Source organism: Papilio machaon, chromosome 26 (genome assembly GCF_912999745.1).
Source record: "Papilio machaon chromosome 26, ilPapMach1.1, whole genome shotgun sequence".
Classification (NCBI taxonomy): domain Eukaryota; kingdom Metazoa; phylum Arthropoda; class Insecta; order Lepidoptera; family Papilionidae; genus Papilio; species Papilio machaon.
This window is the reverse complement of record NC_060011.1, coordinates 3,595,842-3,613,054: the sequence shown is the minus strand read 5'-3', so window position 1 is coordinate 3,613,054 and position 17,213 is coordinate 3,595,842. Positions and strand designations below refer to the sequence as shown.

Sequence of the window (17,213 nt, the reverse complement as noted above, 5' to 3'; positions counted from 1 at the left end):
CATAAAAAGAAAAAAATACATGACAGTTACAGTCTAAAGAGGATCTTATAACATTTTTTGATATTGACAGGGGAGCGCTAGTGAGCTGTCATAATAGTTTGACGTAACTCGCCGATTCAGAAATCCTTGGCGGTCTCTAATAAAAAAAAATTGAGATCTATAAGTAAAATTAAGGAATGTTTCGTACAATATAAATCACTTTTATACAAATTAAGCAATTCTGGATTTTTGAATTTTAGACTTTTTTCTAGGTACATAAATATTTATGATTTTTTCGTTAAAAAATTAAATCTATTATATTTTTTATTTTAGGGGCTTATAACTAACCAGTATTTCTAGAATATTCTATAGTTTTACAAATGTATCAAATCTGTATTTTTTTTTCATTAAAAAAACAAAACTTAGAACATATAAAAAATCACATCTGCTCTGTTATGTGTTACAAATTTTTCATAACACCCTTACAAATAAAAAAAAACATATTTTAATCAAGTTCCAATTTCCGGAACGATCCAGCGGTCGAATGTATGTCTTGGGTCAGATCATTCTTCTCCAAAGCGTACAAATCGACGCACATTTCGTCCAAAGCAAGCAATTCTTCTCTACGCTTAAGGAGATTCTTCTTGAGTTCTTCTACCATGTCTCTCAAAGGCACGGTACCGCCGTATTCTTTGGGCAAGATTGATGGATCCACGTGTTTTGTTAAATCTTCTGATGTACGATGGAACTGGAAAATTTAAAAAATTACATTATAAATACATATGAAGGTAAACATATACAAATATTCATTGATCAATTTCATATATAGGCATTTCGTCACGATTACAAACAACTAGCTGTCATCCGCGTCTCCGTCCGCGCGGATTAAAAAAAAAACTTAATATGTAGCATGTGTGTTTTCCAGACTATGTTCTACATCTGTGCCAAATTTCATCAAGATCCGTTGAGAAGTTCCGGAGATACTTTCAAACATCCATCCATCTAAACTTTCGCATTTATAATATTAGTAAGAAGATAGATTAATTTAATTTAATGAAAAAAAAACACGCTTTATATTTCGATTACGTAGTACGACTATATTGTTGGGTATCTTTATATAGCTGGATATCATAATACGATTTATATAATATATTACCATAACACGATCCTTCAATTTGTCACTCAGCAAGGACACAGCGAATTCGAAAAATCTTACTCCGTAATGTGGGATGTTCACAAAATGTGTGCATTTGTGACGCATTGGAGTAGAATTCTGTAAAAAAAGTCAATATTAATTTTCTCCATCTTCTTATCATGTCAAGAAAAACATATTTAGAGTCAGACAATTATAATACAATCAAATAAATAATATACAACTTAACCACAAAATATACAAGTAAAGCAACAAATATACATTTACAGCCACATACTTGTATACAATTGAGCATGATGCGGACGTCAGTTAGCGACCAGAGGCTGACGTGCGGCATCTGCATGCCGGCCTCGTCGTTTACATGCATGTAGCCGAGCAACTGCGAGCGCGGCTCGTCCAGGAGTAGTTCCACGATCATTGAATGCACGCGTGCCATCACACAGCTGTCGTACAAGTGCGGGTCGAAACGACCTGCATACAAAAACGTACGTAAGTATAAAAGATCTTCTAAGTAACATTTCAAGAGCTAGACCAAAAGAATTATTAAAATGTATCTTCAAAAATAAAAAAGAAGATACTTGCGCCCAATTTCGGTAAAGTCAATCAATAGCCTCAACCAATTCATTAACTTTAAGTTAAATGTTGTTCAATAAAATTTAGTTTAATAGAACGTCTATTATACGAGTAAATAGAAATAAAACAAACTTATATGATCCGGCGATCAAGTTGGCAGGTGTGATGTTCGAAAAAAGTTTGACAAGTTTGACATGCGCGTTATTATCTACGCCTTTAACTTACCCATACATGACAGTACGACTCTTCTTCCCTCAGCGTCTCTTTTAGGCAGAGGTACCAAGTACCCTGCGTCAATAACTGCTGCAACCTTAGGGTCCAAGGGGTCGAGCTTTTGGAACCAATTTGGATACATTTGACGGATCGTTAGATACCGCTCCAGCATAGAACAAGCTTGTGGTATTGAATACTTCTTTGTTCGTAAGAATCGCAGAAGGAAAGGTGCATCTGAAACGTTTAATATATTATTGTAAAAGTATTGAGAATTCTTTTGTATAATTTTCTAACTACGGCTTTTTGGTAGGTCTTGAGCACATTTGAAGAACTTTCTTCAAACGTTTTGAAATTAACTTTGTAACACTGTCCAGGTTTAACATCACCTTCATGTCCTCTTCCCTACGGAGATTCGGCACAGTTCCAGTTTTTCCAATAAGTAATGAATGATTTTTTAACTAACCAGTTCGGCATTTCCTGATAGCTGGATGTTTATCAATGAAGTGTCTCATTTGCGCCAACGCATGTTCTCGAAGCGCTGGTTCCTCCCGCAGCTCGATCCTGGCTTTTTCCCTCAATTCTGGTGGAAGTTCCCCAGTCTCCCTCTCCTTGCTTTCCAGGATATATATGCGTTCATCTTCTGTCAGCCTTGGGGAATCGATGTCAGGTTTGGGCTCGTGCTCACGACGACAATCTTCAGGCTGAAGGACGGATGTTGCCATTGCTGTTTCTGTAAATTATTTTACGGTTAATAAAATGAAAACAAATTTGTATGGAACTGTATAATTTCGAGTTTGAAAGCTGCCATTTGATAAAGACGAAGTAATGTGGTTACTGAACAGAGGCTAGCCGGGACCGCGTCAAAAGTTTATCTGTTATATCTGTTTACCCCATCTGAGCTATGGGCGCGGGCATTGTTAATTTTTTTGTAAAAGAAAATATGACCCAAAATGAAATAATGAAGAAATAAAAACCAAATCGTTTTATTTTTGTTTTTTTGACTAATTACAGAATCAAACTTTGATAATAGTTTATCACTATATCCTGTTCGTTACGTTTTCTGTACTTCACGTCTACAACATAAGGAAAATGTTCAATAAAATATCGTACAAAAGCATTACGGGGCAAACAACCGTAGCTAATACCCGGCTACCTGATGGAGGCAGGAAAATTATGGCGGAACTGTCAAACATTATACAATACATAAATAACACACATAAGAAGCCACAAGATCTAAGCAGCCTGAAACTTGCTAAACTTAAGATGCTATGAGCACATTGATAATGGAATATAAGGTTTTGGGAGATTCTAGAATAACTACGTAGATAAGCCCACTAACCCTCAGTGAACCTTAGATATGTTATTTGTAAAAAGACGATCTCAAATAGGATTAGAGCGCACGGGGCGGGGCATCGTGGAGATCTAAAGGGACCTACGTCCACCAGTGTCCAAATTTACGTTAGGCCGATGATGACGATGATCATAGAATTTATGTGAAAGAATAATGGAATGATTCCGAGTGGCTAGAGTCTCTAAACGTGTACCAATGGTGTGGTTCTAGGGTTCAATGGCTGAGTTTTATGACGATTAATTCGGTAACAATAAGTTTCATAATTACCATTGTTGAATATATGTCAAGTTGATCTAAAATAATTTTCCTTGTATTTATATTTCGTTCGTTAAACCTAGACCCAGAAAACTACTGGTATCGTTGCTACATTCGACTATTCGGTTTACGTAAGCGATTTAAATCGATGCTGTAGTCTTGCATAAATAAACATCGGTTCAACGGTTACGTTACAAAGGTGTTGCTAAATTTTAATATTTTACGACTTAATATTATGTAACTATTTTATTGGTGACAAAATTTGACCGTTAAATATAGGTTTACATTTCCTTTGACGAAAATTACATTATGGCCATCTCTGTTTTTTTTTGGCACTAGTGGTGTAATGAACACTCAAAATAAAGTTATACCTTGATAACTACCTAAAGGGGATTAGACAAAAACTTATCGTACCTTAATCGCATTTCTAAACGTATCTTAGTATAATTCACTTTTCGTACACGTTTGCAACAATGTACCACTTGACCTTCAAACTTGTCCGTGCGCCAAAACTTTCACCATGCCTTTCACGTCACAGTAAAAGTGATGGACGACTTTGACAATGAAATATCTTCTATCTTGTAATAAATCACTACTGTACTAGTGTTGTATAAAAGGTAATTAAAATTGTTTGGCCAATTTAAAACTGTCTGAACGTGACCTACGTTATATACGTTGGATATTAAGTTCTTATGGGGTTTCACGGAATTCACGCTCGGTGAAATTTGGTAAAAACTAAATTCCACCATTATAATAATAAATCTATACGTTAATTGTTGCATAAACTATCTTTTGAATAATCTGAAGTTTATTTTTTCGTAATTTGAACGACTAATTTTTCGGTGAATAGTCTAATGGATTGCCCAGTCCATAAAATTTTATTTGACGCAAATCATATTCGATATGGTAACTAAAATTACCGGCATGACGAATGTTAATACTTCATTTATAAACGATACAATAAAATTACATCATTAACAAAACAATTAAATTCGGACAATAAATCATAAACAAAAGCGTTTTAAACTGTCAATGTGACAGTTCACTGAATTGGATTAAGAAGTCGTTAACTTTTGAATCCATTCACCAACTGTTTAATCTTTTATATGCTCTTTTGTTTAACCCTTAAAATTTTAAGAGACAGGACCTGTCAATCGCGCGCATTCCCGTCTCTGAAAGAAAAAAGAGAAAAAAAAGAACAATAAGTTGAAGACGCATCAATGCGCTCGGCCACCTCAAGCTCAGTAAAGCTGTAAATACCTCTTCAATTCTAACAGTGACTACTCAATTTTACGCGTGTGTCTGTGTTTTATGCACATATGTTATTTTCATCTTTAACTCATCTTCGAAAAGTAGTAGAATTTGTTTAGTACAACGGCGACTTCTTTCCGAGTCTGTTTTTTATTTCAAATATCTAATCATAGAGCATAGAACAAACGCGGCGACAAAGCCCTGCTTACGATTCATACAATTCAATAGCGTCCATTATCGTTTATCAATAAATCCATTTACAGTCAGTAAGCGTGTTGTGTTGTCAACTAAATATTAAAGAAATCTTTTCGATACCATACAGGTTAAAACCAACCTTAACTTCAAAGCGATAGACAATACTTTCGTATAACTTTTAATTTATAAAAGGTCGACTGTGTTGCCTGTTGTATGAAAATATATTGTACAGTTATGAAAAGATTATTTTAACCTTATTTGCAATAGGATAGAGTTTAATTTGGTATAATTTGTTTTATAGTAACTTTTACTTATGAATACAATGAAATTAAAGGACCAATGTAGTTTATATTTGTATTAACGGTACAAATTGTTTGATCAAAGATTTACAATAAAGGAGCTACAGGTAGCTGTTGTTTATTGTCTAGAGTCTAGTCTATTGTTATAGTATTGTATTCTAAGAATCTAGGACTTTCAGTGACAGGATCCATTTCCTTATAGATTATAGAGTACCTTAGTTTAAATTAAATACGAATTGGCCAATTGTCATTTTTTAAAGTGTGGTCGTTAGAAAAATTTTTAACCTACGATTACTATCAATCGCATTATACAGTTTAACTGTGTTAAGTACAAGTACGTAAGTACGAAAAAATTTCATACCCACAATTTCAGGTTAAACGAAAATTGTAACAAAAAATAAAAAAAATTGGTAGATTAATAAAGATTTTAACCTCTTTAAACTTTTACGTAGTGTTTATTTATAATTTTAATTTTAAGCAGAGTGAAAGGAAGGTTATCACAAGTTCAGAATTTACCCTGAACTTTTTACCTTACCTTGGCACATTTTTATAGATGTTGGAAAAAGAACAAGTGGCTAAACATTCGGACTGCAAAAGATAGGCATTTGCAACAACCTAGTATTTTTTTTAGGTGTTGTAAATCTAGAAACAAAGGAAAGGAATAACAGAAAAAGGAAAATTTTATTTTTTTATCAAATTAAAGGGCGAAGGAAGAAAGTTAAAGGTCAGCAATAAATTGTTTCCTTAATATAGATGTATCAACCATGATCATTTTCTATAACTACCTCTACTTACATCCATCCAGTGCTGATCACATGGTCACAAAATTCGGGATGCACTTCTTACACGTCCACAATAAACGATGGCCAGGTTGGACTGGCCGCGCGGTCATCGCTCCCGCACCGGTACCTTCCCGAAATATTGCGACATGGCCACCGATTTACTGGGTAAGACCCACTTATACAAGTACTTGTTATGTAGGGTAATGCCCTTTGTATGGCCATACGTTATTTATTTATAAAGCCTACGGGATACCAAACTATGGACTTAGGTATACTGGACAATTACATCATTACCGACAAAGTATCCTACTAATTAACTTACTTCTTACTTAATGCGAAAGTTTAGATGGATGGATGGATGTTTGTTTGTCAGAAGGTATCTCCGGAACAGCAGAACAGGATCTTGATGAAATTTGGCGTAGATGTAGAACATAGTCTGGAAAAACTTAAAGGAGTCGCGGGCGACATATAGTTTGAAATTTATTTAAAGGCACGTTACTTAATCTGTAAATACAAAAGTAAAGATTAAAGAAGCTTACATCATGTGTTTTTATTGCTTTGTACACAAACAAACCCGCGTGGAAGCTCGGGAGAGTTCGACGAACCTTGCACGTTAGTACCGAAACCCTGATATCTGGATGTTCCCGAATGCTGCTCTATAGTTGCATAGGGTTCCATAATAATAAAACCATATTAAAAATAGTTACGTAAAATGGCGAACCAGTAAGAATCAATGAGTAAGGATATCCAAACTAAATACTAGCAAAAACCGCAACTCTGTTTGCGCGGAGATAAAAAGAAATTTATAGTTTAGTCGCCTATATTTTCTTTCAGACTATGCTCCAGATCTTTGTCAATTTTCAGCGAGATCCGTTTAGATTAGATGTTCAAGTGATACGTATTAACAAACATCCATCCATCCAAACTTTTGGATTGATAATTTTTATTAAGATATGTTTCCTTATACAGAACCCAAATTAAAATGTAAGAAACTAAACATAAAGTTAATCTGATATTTCAGTAAGCATCAGCAGTCCGTCTCTTTCGTCGTACACGTTGCACGTTGGCTTGCATTTTAATGTTTGAAATGAACAGAAATATTTTATTAACTTTATCACAGATAAATCATGCCACATGGTGAATGTTTAAATAAAATATAGATTAGAATAGAGATTTTCTTTCTAAAAGGCGAAGTTGTTGAAACTTACTTATGATTTCATCAGGAAATTTTTTGATTTCATTCAGTACAAATATCTGTGACACTTAACTTTTAAACATCGTCGTTTTATTAATTAAACGTTAGTAATTTCTTGTCTTTTTAATTGTTAATATACAACACAATTATTTTGTGTAGGTCCCAAAACAAGGCTAAGAAAAAATTACAATAAGCTAATCTCCGAAGATGTATGTATCAAAGCCATAATTTTTTTAATTATAATAACAATATATTCAAACTGTTTTGTATGACTGTCATTGAGTTTAATTACCCATTAGTAACATATATGGTGTAATTATATTACACACAATGGTACTAGGAAAACAGAACTACAAAGAGGATTTATTAGTAAGACGCAATTGGTATAACATTCGTCACGTTTGTTGTATGTATTTGAAGTTAGCAATGAAATGCTGCGAAGTAGTTCAAAACTGATATAGGAAGAGGAGAAACATGTACATCTCTCTCGTACTTCTAGATCTTAAGGACGATTATCTCGCTTACTCAATTTAAATGCGAACAGTCTTTTGAAACCTAACTTCAGAGACTTCAGACGCACAAAGATAACTGGCGAAAGCAATGGGCATTATAATGCACTCAGATTGTGTGTCCGACAAAATTGTATATTTCGTTAAGATAGGATTTCCATTATACTGAGTTTTGTTATCTATCTGGTGCATTAGGAGCGGTAGCGGAATATCTATGCTACTTTGATAACAGTTGTTTTGTATGGAGTGATTTTGACAGTATTTACGAGTTTATTTTACAACAAAACTAAGGGCGTCCCAACAGAGCTCCATAAATTTTAAGATTATTGTAAACCGTTCTGTTCCTTAAAATTAGGGAGCGTCTACATTAGTCAATGACACAGTAGTAAAAATTTGAAGTTAATTCTACAGTTCTCCTTTATCTAAAGGTGGGTATACATACGGATTAACGGGGTGATAATCTCGATGCAACGATGCAATCAGAGAGAGATTACAGTTAGAGCTGAGTCAGCTCGCAGCGCCGAGCGGCCCCATTCTGCTCCGCCGGACAAGACTTTCACTGCATGCCGGTACAAGACGGGCTATCGAGATTCATTGGCACTAGTATTTGTTCGTTTTACAATACCTATTTAAGTATAATGATACTGAAGTATACTGTATACGAGCTATGGTTGAAGAGATTGGTGACGTTTTTATGCTACAAATTTAACTAGTGGTTCTCTACTCTATTTATAACTAACATAGTAACACGCTTTAGTACGTACATGAAAATCGTAGTAGCATGTAATGTAATGTTGATGTGCGTTTAATTATCTCGAGAAGTACTTGAATGTAATCAATTATTACTTTTCATGCAATTAAGGGATATCCGTAGCGTGACCACAGAGTAAAAAAATTTTCGTATTCGTGCAAATATACGATAAGTTATTCGTATAAATGGCTTCGTAATTGCATTGTTTAATACATGTATGAATTCAGAGGTTTTATTTTAACTTTTAAGCCCACACATCTTCAGTTTTAATTATACAGTTGGATTGTTCAGTTAAAACGTCAGTATGTTGGCAACATTGTAACGGTCAGACTGAACAGCTCTCAATTTTTGTTTGGTGTTGTTCTCAGTTGGTTAATAATTAGTAAAGTTGATTATTAATTAGCAAAGTATGTCAATTATGTCTAAGTTATTTCTAATTACAAAATGATTATTATCTTTCTCTTTGCAACTACTAGCGGTTAGGTTGTTATTTTTGACTGTCCACGGCCCAAAAAGCACACAACTTTCGGTGAAATTTCACAAAAAAAAAGTTGTGAGATTCTACTTAGTCTACTTAGAACAAAAATTTGTTATGAACAAGTGTACCGAATTTCATGGTATTTCACCTAATTTTTTAACAATTTGACTTGGCCTAGTTCACACGTTTACATAGTAATGAATGGTCTTTGGTGAATTCTCTATGGCACCGTATAATCTAGACTTAAAATTGCAATGTTCACGTGTCGTTTTTATCACTCTATAGTGTTTAACGAGACTTTTATAAAGAGGAAAGATTTATATGTTTATAAAGAACAAACTTAAATACTATTAGATCAATTTCAAAAATTCTTTCGCCAATAGAATACTTCAATCTCTAACCGTGGATCACTGAGACCAAAATCTCCATCTATATGTACAAAAGAAAGTCGTGTTAGTTACACTATTTATAACTCAAGATCGGTCGAACTGATTTAGCTGAAAATTGATGGGGAGGTAGCTTAGAACTAGGAAACGAACATTGCATTTTTTTTTCCGCGCGGACGAAGTCGCGGGTAAAAGCTAGTTTAAAATATGTTTTTGGGTGACAATATGTTTTTAAAGAAATTTTGGTCTCAAAAACCCATGGTAAACATTATAAACTATATTCAATACTTTTAGAAATATAGTATGTTTAAAATACTTATAAAATTATGTTTGGATTTTTGATATTACGTCTTACATGGTGTATTATTTTGTAATTACTTTAGTACAAATAATCTACAAGTTACTAGGTCAGATCCGGCTCGAAGGATCAATTTACACTACGTTTAAGAATATTTAACTTGTAGGTATAAGCCGGTCATGGCCAAATATTATGTATTATGTAAATTATAAAACACTTTAAATCTCTATTCGACTTTTAAACTGTGAGTATTTTTACTGTTGCTGTTATAATGAGGGCCGTGGGTTCAGTTCCTAATAAAGTTTTATAAATGTTACCTCTGATATTATTATTTTATCTTAATTCAATTCTATACATAAACCAGTATTGTTTTAAAGGTAAATTGCGTATTTTTAAATAATAACTTTATCTGTCGTAGAAAATCGCTGTAGCACGATTCACATATTTTATTCATTCAATTGTCTTGATGCTAAATTTCGATGACAGCATTAAATAAATCGTTTGTCGAATAAAGCCTGGATACAGCATGTTAACGTGGATATCCACTGTTTAAATACTCTATACAAAAACATATCGTTGTCTCCGTTCATTCAAAGATAATGATAGAGATGACAATATTTGTCAGTAGAAGAATTACGATAGTGGAAGCCCATTATGTTAATTTATCAATAATTTTATTTATTGAAAATAAATTGGCACAGCACGAACATTGTCTGCAAAATGTTTGTCTGATAATTTTGTACATATTTGAAAAAAAATGTAAATCTTTTTAACCATATCCCTTTTTATGAATCTTAGAACTATCTATTTACGTTCTGGCTACTATCAAACAAATTATAGCGTGGCTGCCTGGTAGTTATTCTAAGAAAAACTTTAAACATTTGTCGAATATTTTTAATTAAGATTGTAGAGCTTTCTGATTATTAACATAACAAATCACGTTGTCAACATTCAGTACAAGTTGCATCACGACATTTTCCTTCGCCGTAAAAACCTCGAATAAATGTACATATGTAAATCGAATCATTGGTACATAGCGGGATTCGAACCCAGGAACTGCACATTTCAAGTCAAGTGCTTAACCCCTGAGCCACCGACGCTCCTCAAATTTATTAACCCATAGTCTAGATTTGTAACACAAAAAAACAAATGACTAGTTGAACATGCTCCGTAAAAAGACTATGGAAAACTAGGTCACCGGATATTGCACAAATATAACATCAACGCATACTATGATGTAACTTCAACCCACATAATCATAAGCATGAAATTGTCACAGATTATATTAGACCTTCAAAAATGCACGTGCCAATTTCACTTATAATTATAACCAACGTTAACCCTAACTAATGCCCTGTTTACATCATTCCAGTATAAAGATCGAATAATATATTTTTTTTCAATTTACTCACCCCCAAAGTTTAATGGCGTGAAAATATATAGCCTAAAGCGTGTCGTGAGTATAGGGCTTTTTATTACAAAAATAATTATTCAATAAAATGCCATGATTGCTACGATACTGCGTTATAAAGAACTGTGTGCTTACGCTTTATTATAGTTGTATAGACATTCGGAATGGAATTACCAAGCGAGAGACGAGGTCCGCATAAGCAAGTGGATTGAAGAATGTGGGTTTGTAGTGCGGGATTTTCGTAACGTTGCTAGGGTTGTCATATAACTAATATTATTTCACTTCTCTCTTTCCTCATTGGCGTCCGACGACCGATTTTGATAATGTTAATTTAATAGACATGAATTCATTTTCAACGAAGACAATATTAAGAAAATTGACAGAAATAACGAACATAACATAGATTTATGAGATCATAATAAAATAATCCACTTTCTTACTGGTGTGAATTTAAATACTTATTGCATTTTAGTCTAACTTTCTAATTATGATAAAATTATTAAAATCCATTCAGTTCATTATGATAAAACAACTCCCCACTTTTTTGTATTTTATTAATGCCAACCCTAGATATCGAGTGGTCGGTTGAATCGTAATTAACACGGAGAGACGAAGTTTCCGGATGATTTCACTTCTCTTTTATAAATATTCAATTAAATTACTATTTCAATATTAATATTATAAATAATTTTTTTGTTACAAAGAAGTGCATTTGTTTTTTTGCATCTTGCTTCCTTCATTTTTTGCATCAGCTCACTGTACAGTCGGGGAAATTCCCGGTGTTCCACCTCTAGGGCTACAGTTGTTTAAACGTTACGTACGCATTGAGACTACGACGCGGAAACAATAACCAATAGAGTGCAAGCTTTAAACTTTAATGTTTGAACACAGTCTGTGAATAGTCAGCGTTGTAACAATAGACTCAATAAAAATATTGTTATCTTTGTTGTTGTTCGAAACAAAAGCAGGGAGCATTAATTTCATTTAAAAATTATTCTGTTTTAAAATAAACAACGTAAATCATCGGAAGTAAATTTTTTTCTACTGATATTTTACGTAGTCCTATATTATGGGTGACTTCCTTACATCCTGACTGGGTGACTAGATCATAGTCAACCACGCTGGCTCAGTGCGGGTTGACTTGACACATCTTGGAATTTCTTCTCAGATATGTGCAGGTTGCATCACGATGTTTTTCTTCATCGAAAGAACATCGGATAAATGTACATATGTAAATCGAAAGTCGAAAAACACATTAATACATTGCGAGATTCGAACCCAGGACCTGTAAATTACATATTAAGTGCTTAACCTTTGCCCCACCGACGCTCTATCTTCAATCGAATTCTGTATACATATGTATTAGGATAACAAAGCCATTGTAAAAAATCTAGACACAAATAAATATTGTAATATATCTTTAATGAAGATGAGCTAATCTTCAAATACCTTTAAACATTTTCTATTTAGCTAAGATCCAAATATTGTATTTTAATTTGGAATGTATTCGTCGTTTCTGTATTTGTTCAATAACCTGTTTATATTGTTGATACAACACTGACGATGGTTAGCAAACTACTAATTGTCAGAGACAATAATCGCAAATGTGTTCCGACTGCATTGACACATGTTTTAAAACATATTGTGGTCTCACTTTTGTCGAAGAAAATTAAAGGGATGGCAATATGAATACAAGTATCATTACGTTGTGTCGTTCTGGAGATAGCTTCAAACAAACATCCATCCATCTAAAAATTAGTATGATTAGTATGATAAGGTAGCAAACAAGCAAGCGGCCACCTGAATTATATACCTCTACCTTTAATTGACGGTAGAAGAGATGCTCGGAAAGATAATATTCCCTTTCTTATGCGTCCCCTCCTCCATCAAACCCACTTCCCCTTCAATCCAAAAATTAATAAAAAATTCCATACTTTCCTTAAAAGATAATGGAACTGATCTAAACAAAGTTTTGTCGTAACCATACATTTCCATACTTCAACATACAAAAGTGAGAGTTTTGATTTCACTTTCGTTATGTCGAATTCAGTTAGACCCAATTTATTGCGACCGCGAACGACTAGGTGAAATTTTAACGGACAATGAAAAATGTTGAGTTTAGGTACTGAAGTATTCGAAAGTCTGTGACGATTTATTGCCTACAATTAACTATTTTTTATCTAGCCAAAAATCTAGAGTACTTTTTATCTATGGTAAGTGTCACAGAGTTTTAGAGTTATAAGAATTTTTTGCTACATTTCAACTTTCTTTTAAAAGAAAAATGTAGATAATATCATAAACGTTATTTATTTATTTTTTGTAATTTTTTATGATAAAGCTATTGTAGAATTTGTATAAAAGTACAGAATATGTTCCGTGTCATAAATAATCTTACTAATATTATAAATGCGAATGTTTAGATGAATGAATGTTTGTTTGAAGGTATTTCCGGATTTAATTAAGTTTGGCACAGATTTGGAACATAATCTGGAAGAACACATAGGAACAAATTACGATTATTTTTAATTGCGCGCGGATGGAGTCGCGGGCGACAGCTAATAATCAATAAACTTGACCTTATGACATGTACAAAAGCTAGAAATTATAAACTATAATTATGAATTTATGGTTCAGCATCATTAAAAAGTAATGGCTTTGTTAAATACAACTTAGTAATTAATAACATGAAAGAGTACAATGTTATATTGTATATAAGCTACATTAAGAAGTTTTTGTGGATTAAAATAAAAAAAAATTACATTTTTTTCGTTATTGGCATAAAACATACAAAGGAATTGTGAACCTCCTCCATTTTAAAGTCGATTAAAAATTTTACTAACATTATAAATGATAAAATGTAAATGGATAGGATGAATGGATATTTGTTATTACGTTTATCCAGAACAGCTAATATAGATGTATAACATAATCTGGAAGAACATACAAGCTACTAATTAAGTTTTTTTTTATGCCGTACGTACGCAGTCTCTGGCGACGGATAGTATGAAATTATTTGCAAGCCTTTCTAGCAATGTTTATGGCAAAGGGCATTTAACCATTGAGCAATTCACCAAAGGTCAAAAGGCGAGACACAGATTATGCTTGCAGAATCAAGCAATGTAAAGACATTTTGTCCGCAGATGATAAGTAATTGTTTCTGAGGGTCCCTGTAACCTAAATGGCTTGAATGACATTTTGACTCTTTATAATAAGTACCAATCCACGGAATGTCTGAGAGAAATCGAACTTATTTTTTTTATAAATTTTAGAGTTAATTAACTTTTCCAATTTCGAAAAGCATCAAAGACAAATCGTTTTCTTGTTATTAAAGTTCAGAGGTAACCTCTTTAAACGACATTTCCCTGACAAATCTGCTATAGAAGAATGGAAAATTAACTTTAAGACCTTGGCATTTTACGGAAAGGGCATAAAAACATTGTGTAAACTTTATTGGCAGTAAAGTTAACATACAATTAACATATGTATGTATAAAACACAATAACCAGTATTTTAAAGTTGTCAAAGTTAAAAAAAAGTAAAAGTAAGCGACCTTTGTTTTTTAAGTTGTTACTACTTAATTATATAGTAGTTATTTGAATACATTGTGGTATAATTGTAAATAACACTTATTGAGTATAATTAGAGTACGTCTGCTTATTAAAATTAGAGTGAAATGGTCACTATGGGTTATACTATTCAGTGTAGGTTTAGATAAAGAAACCTCCTCCGAGGGACAAATAAGTTGCAAATTATTGTTCTAAATTCAAATAGATATGATCAATAGATTATTTTTTAAGGTCGTATTCGGACGGCTTTTATTCAAATCGGTGTTTACCAAAATAATATAAATGTAGGTAGACACAACTTCTATGCCTTTAACTAATATAATATTGTACGACGCGACGTTTGTTAAATGTACCTAATGTTTTGTAACAATATTTGATAGATTCGAATGGGACACAGTGTGAAATTTTACTTCGAAGACAGACCAAGAAGCTTTCACAGTATCACAATGATCTAGAAAAAACTGTGGACTATGTGTGTACTCATAAAAACTAATTGTGAAATTTGTTAACCTACCTAGCCGAGTTAATTTTTTGTAGACTTTTTCTACGATAAATTTAACTAAAACTTAACAGAACAACATAATTCATAAATATAGTTAAAAATAAGAAAAAATAAATTCTTACCAACGATATAAAATCCAGTTAAACGAGGAAAGTAGAAGAAAATGTTTCTTCACTTTTGTATTAAATTTTCAGTAAAAAATTAATAGAGCACAGATGATGTACAAAAACCGACGCGATTATTTTTTCTTAATTATTTTTTAATAGTCGTTCTGAGCGATGGTACACACCGCTCTGAGTGTCGACCGAACACTGGCTAACACTGGCTGGTTGACGCTGTAAAAGCGGTAAGTCTTGAACCTCCTTGGACGAATTATCCATTGCCATGATTGGGTATGACTCTACGAAAAATTAAAAACAAAACAAACCAACAACCATAATCCTTTGTTCTCAACGTTATGATTTAAATTTTGAATTATTAGCCTACTCCCGCACTGAAAGTCATTTAATGGTCACTGAGGGAGATCCTTAGTGCAAACTTAGTATAGGAAATCAATATACCACTAATTAACTGAGTGCAGCAGTTTGAAATTTTAATTAAATGATCGAATTTTATAATTTCTAATTTTTGGTGCTTTCTTATTTTAAAATAATTTCTTGTTCTATTTAATTTTATTCAATTTATTTCGCTAGCGCATTGCTATATCTAATTTTGATCGTGTTTCGATCGATATTTATGAAGCCTCATAATTGAATAGTTGCTACTAAAGAGTTAAAAAATTAATTTGTGAGGTTAAAATCTTTCCCGCCATATTGGTAGTTCGAGTCAGTGTTTCTCAGCGGCAGTCGCACCAACCGGTCCACTTTAGTCATCTCATCGAGTCCGTTTTTCTAACTTTCTTTGACCCCGATAATGCTCGAGGTTTATTTTTTGTGATTGCATTTAATAATGTAATCCTGTTTTGATTATATATTTACGATGATGTATTTATGCTAATGTTTCGAACTCTTTAGATCTATTTTTAAATACTTATATGTAATCACATAAATGTGTTTTTCTCCTAACCACTCTAACCCAGTGTTCAAAATCGTAGTCTTAGACTATCAGGCAATCTAACGTCTTTAGAATTGTGCGAAGTATAATATTTAAGTGTTTTCACACATTTGAAAATGTGCCTATTTTTGCTTCAAGTGACAAGGGGAAAATATTCAACGTGATATTTTACTAATATGATAAAAACGAAAGTTTCGATGGATGTTTGTTTGAAGGTATCTCCGGAACAGCTGAGCGGGTCTTAATGAAATTTGGTTCAAATGTATAACACAGTCTGGAAGGACACATAGGCTACTTTTTTTTTTTAATTCAGCGCGGAAGGCGTCGCGGGCAATACCTAGTGTTTTCATAAACACAAACCACGCCAGTAACTAGGGATAGGCACAGATTACGGATTCCTATTTAATCCGGTACAGGCATTGTTAATAAGCGTTGAAGTAATATAACGTGTTATAATTATGTGATACGTAAAACGTATTTCCTGACATTAAACATTCAAATGATAACTGAACAACAACAATATACGTGATTCGACAGCCTTGTAACGAATACATGAGAAAAGCTTTATGTTTCAAGGAATTTATCAATCATCTCTACCTTGCATCTGTACTTTACCTTGTCCAATATAAGTAAAATCAAAACTAATGTAAAGAAATTGTATGAAATCTTATTAATTTCATGAACAGTAATCAATTTCCGCATTTATAACTTTACCAGAAAAATGGAAACCCTCGTCATGTTGCGGAAAAACTACGGAACTAATTTCTTATAATAGCAAAGGCAAATTGATTTAAAAAATTACAGAAAAATATATACTCGTTGCCATGGCATTATCATGGTTGATTGTCATCTAGTTGTCAAAATACTTTATTGTAATTGGGGTTTAATTTTTGTATTCGTAATAATTTAATGTGTCAAATGCTAAAACATAGCCACAGGGAAAAAAATGTATAAAAATAGGACAAGTCTAAAAACTGTATTTAATTTTAACATTAGATCATTAGAAATGTTGA

At 32.9% G+C, this 17,213-nt stretch overlaps 1 protein-coding gene across 3 annotated transcripts; it reads right to left on the bottom strand.

The window, feature by feature from the left end:
• Positions 1-330: 330 nt before the first annotated feature.
• LOC106715009 (retinaldehyde-binding protein 1) lies at positions 331-15,475 on the bottom strand. 3 transcript variants are annotated; one of them, XM_045684531.1, is made up of 6 exons: positions 6,055-6,109; positions 2,382-2,648; positions 1,931-2,152; positions 1,410-1,603; positions 1,136-1,252; positions 331-727 (listed from the first exon to the last, which is right to left on the bottom strand). In XM_045684531.1, the coding sequence occupies exons 1-6, from the start codon at positions 6,068-6,070 to the stop codon at positions 485-487; spliced, it is 1,059 nt and encodes a 352-aa protein (XP_045540487.1). In that variant the 5' UTR covers positions 6,071-6,109; the 3' UTR covers positions 331-484. The 3 variants fall into 3 exon arrangements, with proteins under 3 accessions (XP_045540487.1, XP_045540489.1, XP_045540488.1); XM_045684533.1 differs by having other exon boundaries at positions 332-727; positions 6,065-6,139; XM_045684532.1 differs by lacking the exon at positions 6,055-6,109 and adding an exon at positions 15,270-15,475 and having other exon boundaries at positions 333-727.
• Between the last annotated feature and the right edge of the window lie 1,738 nt (positions 15,476-17,213).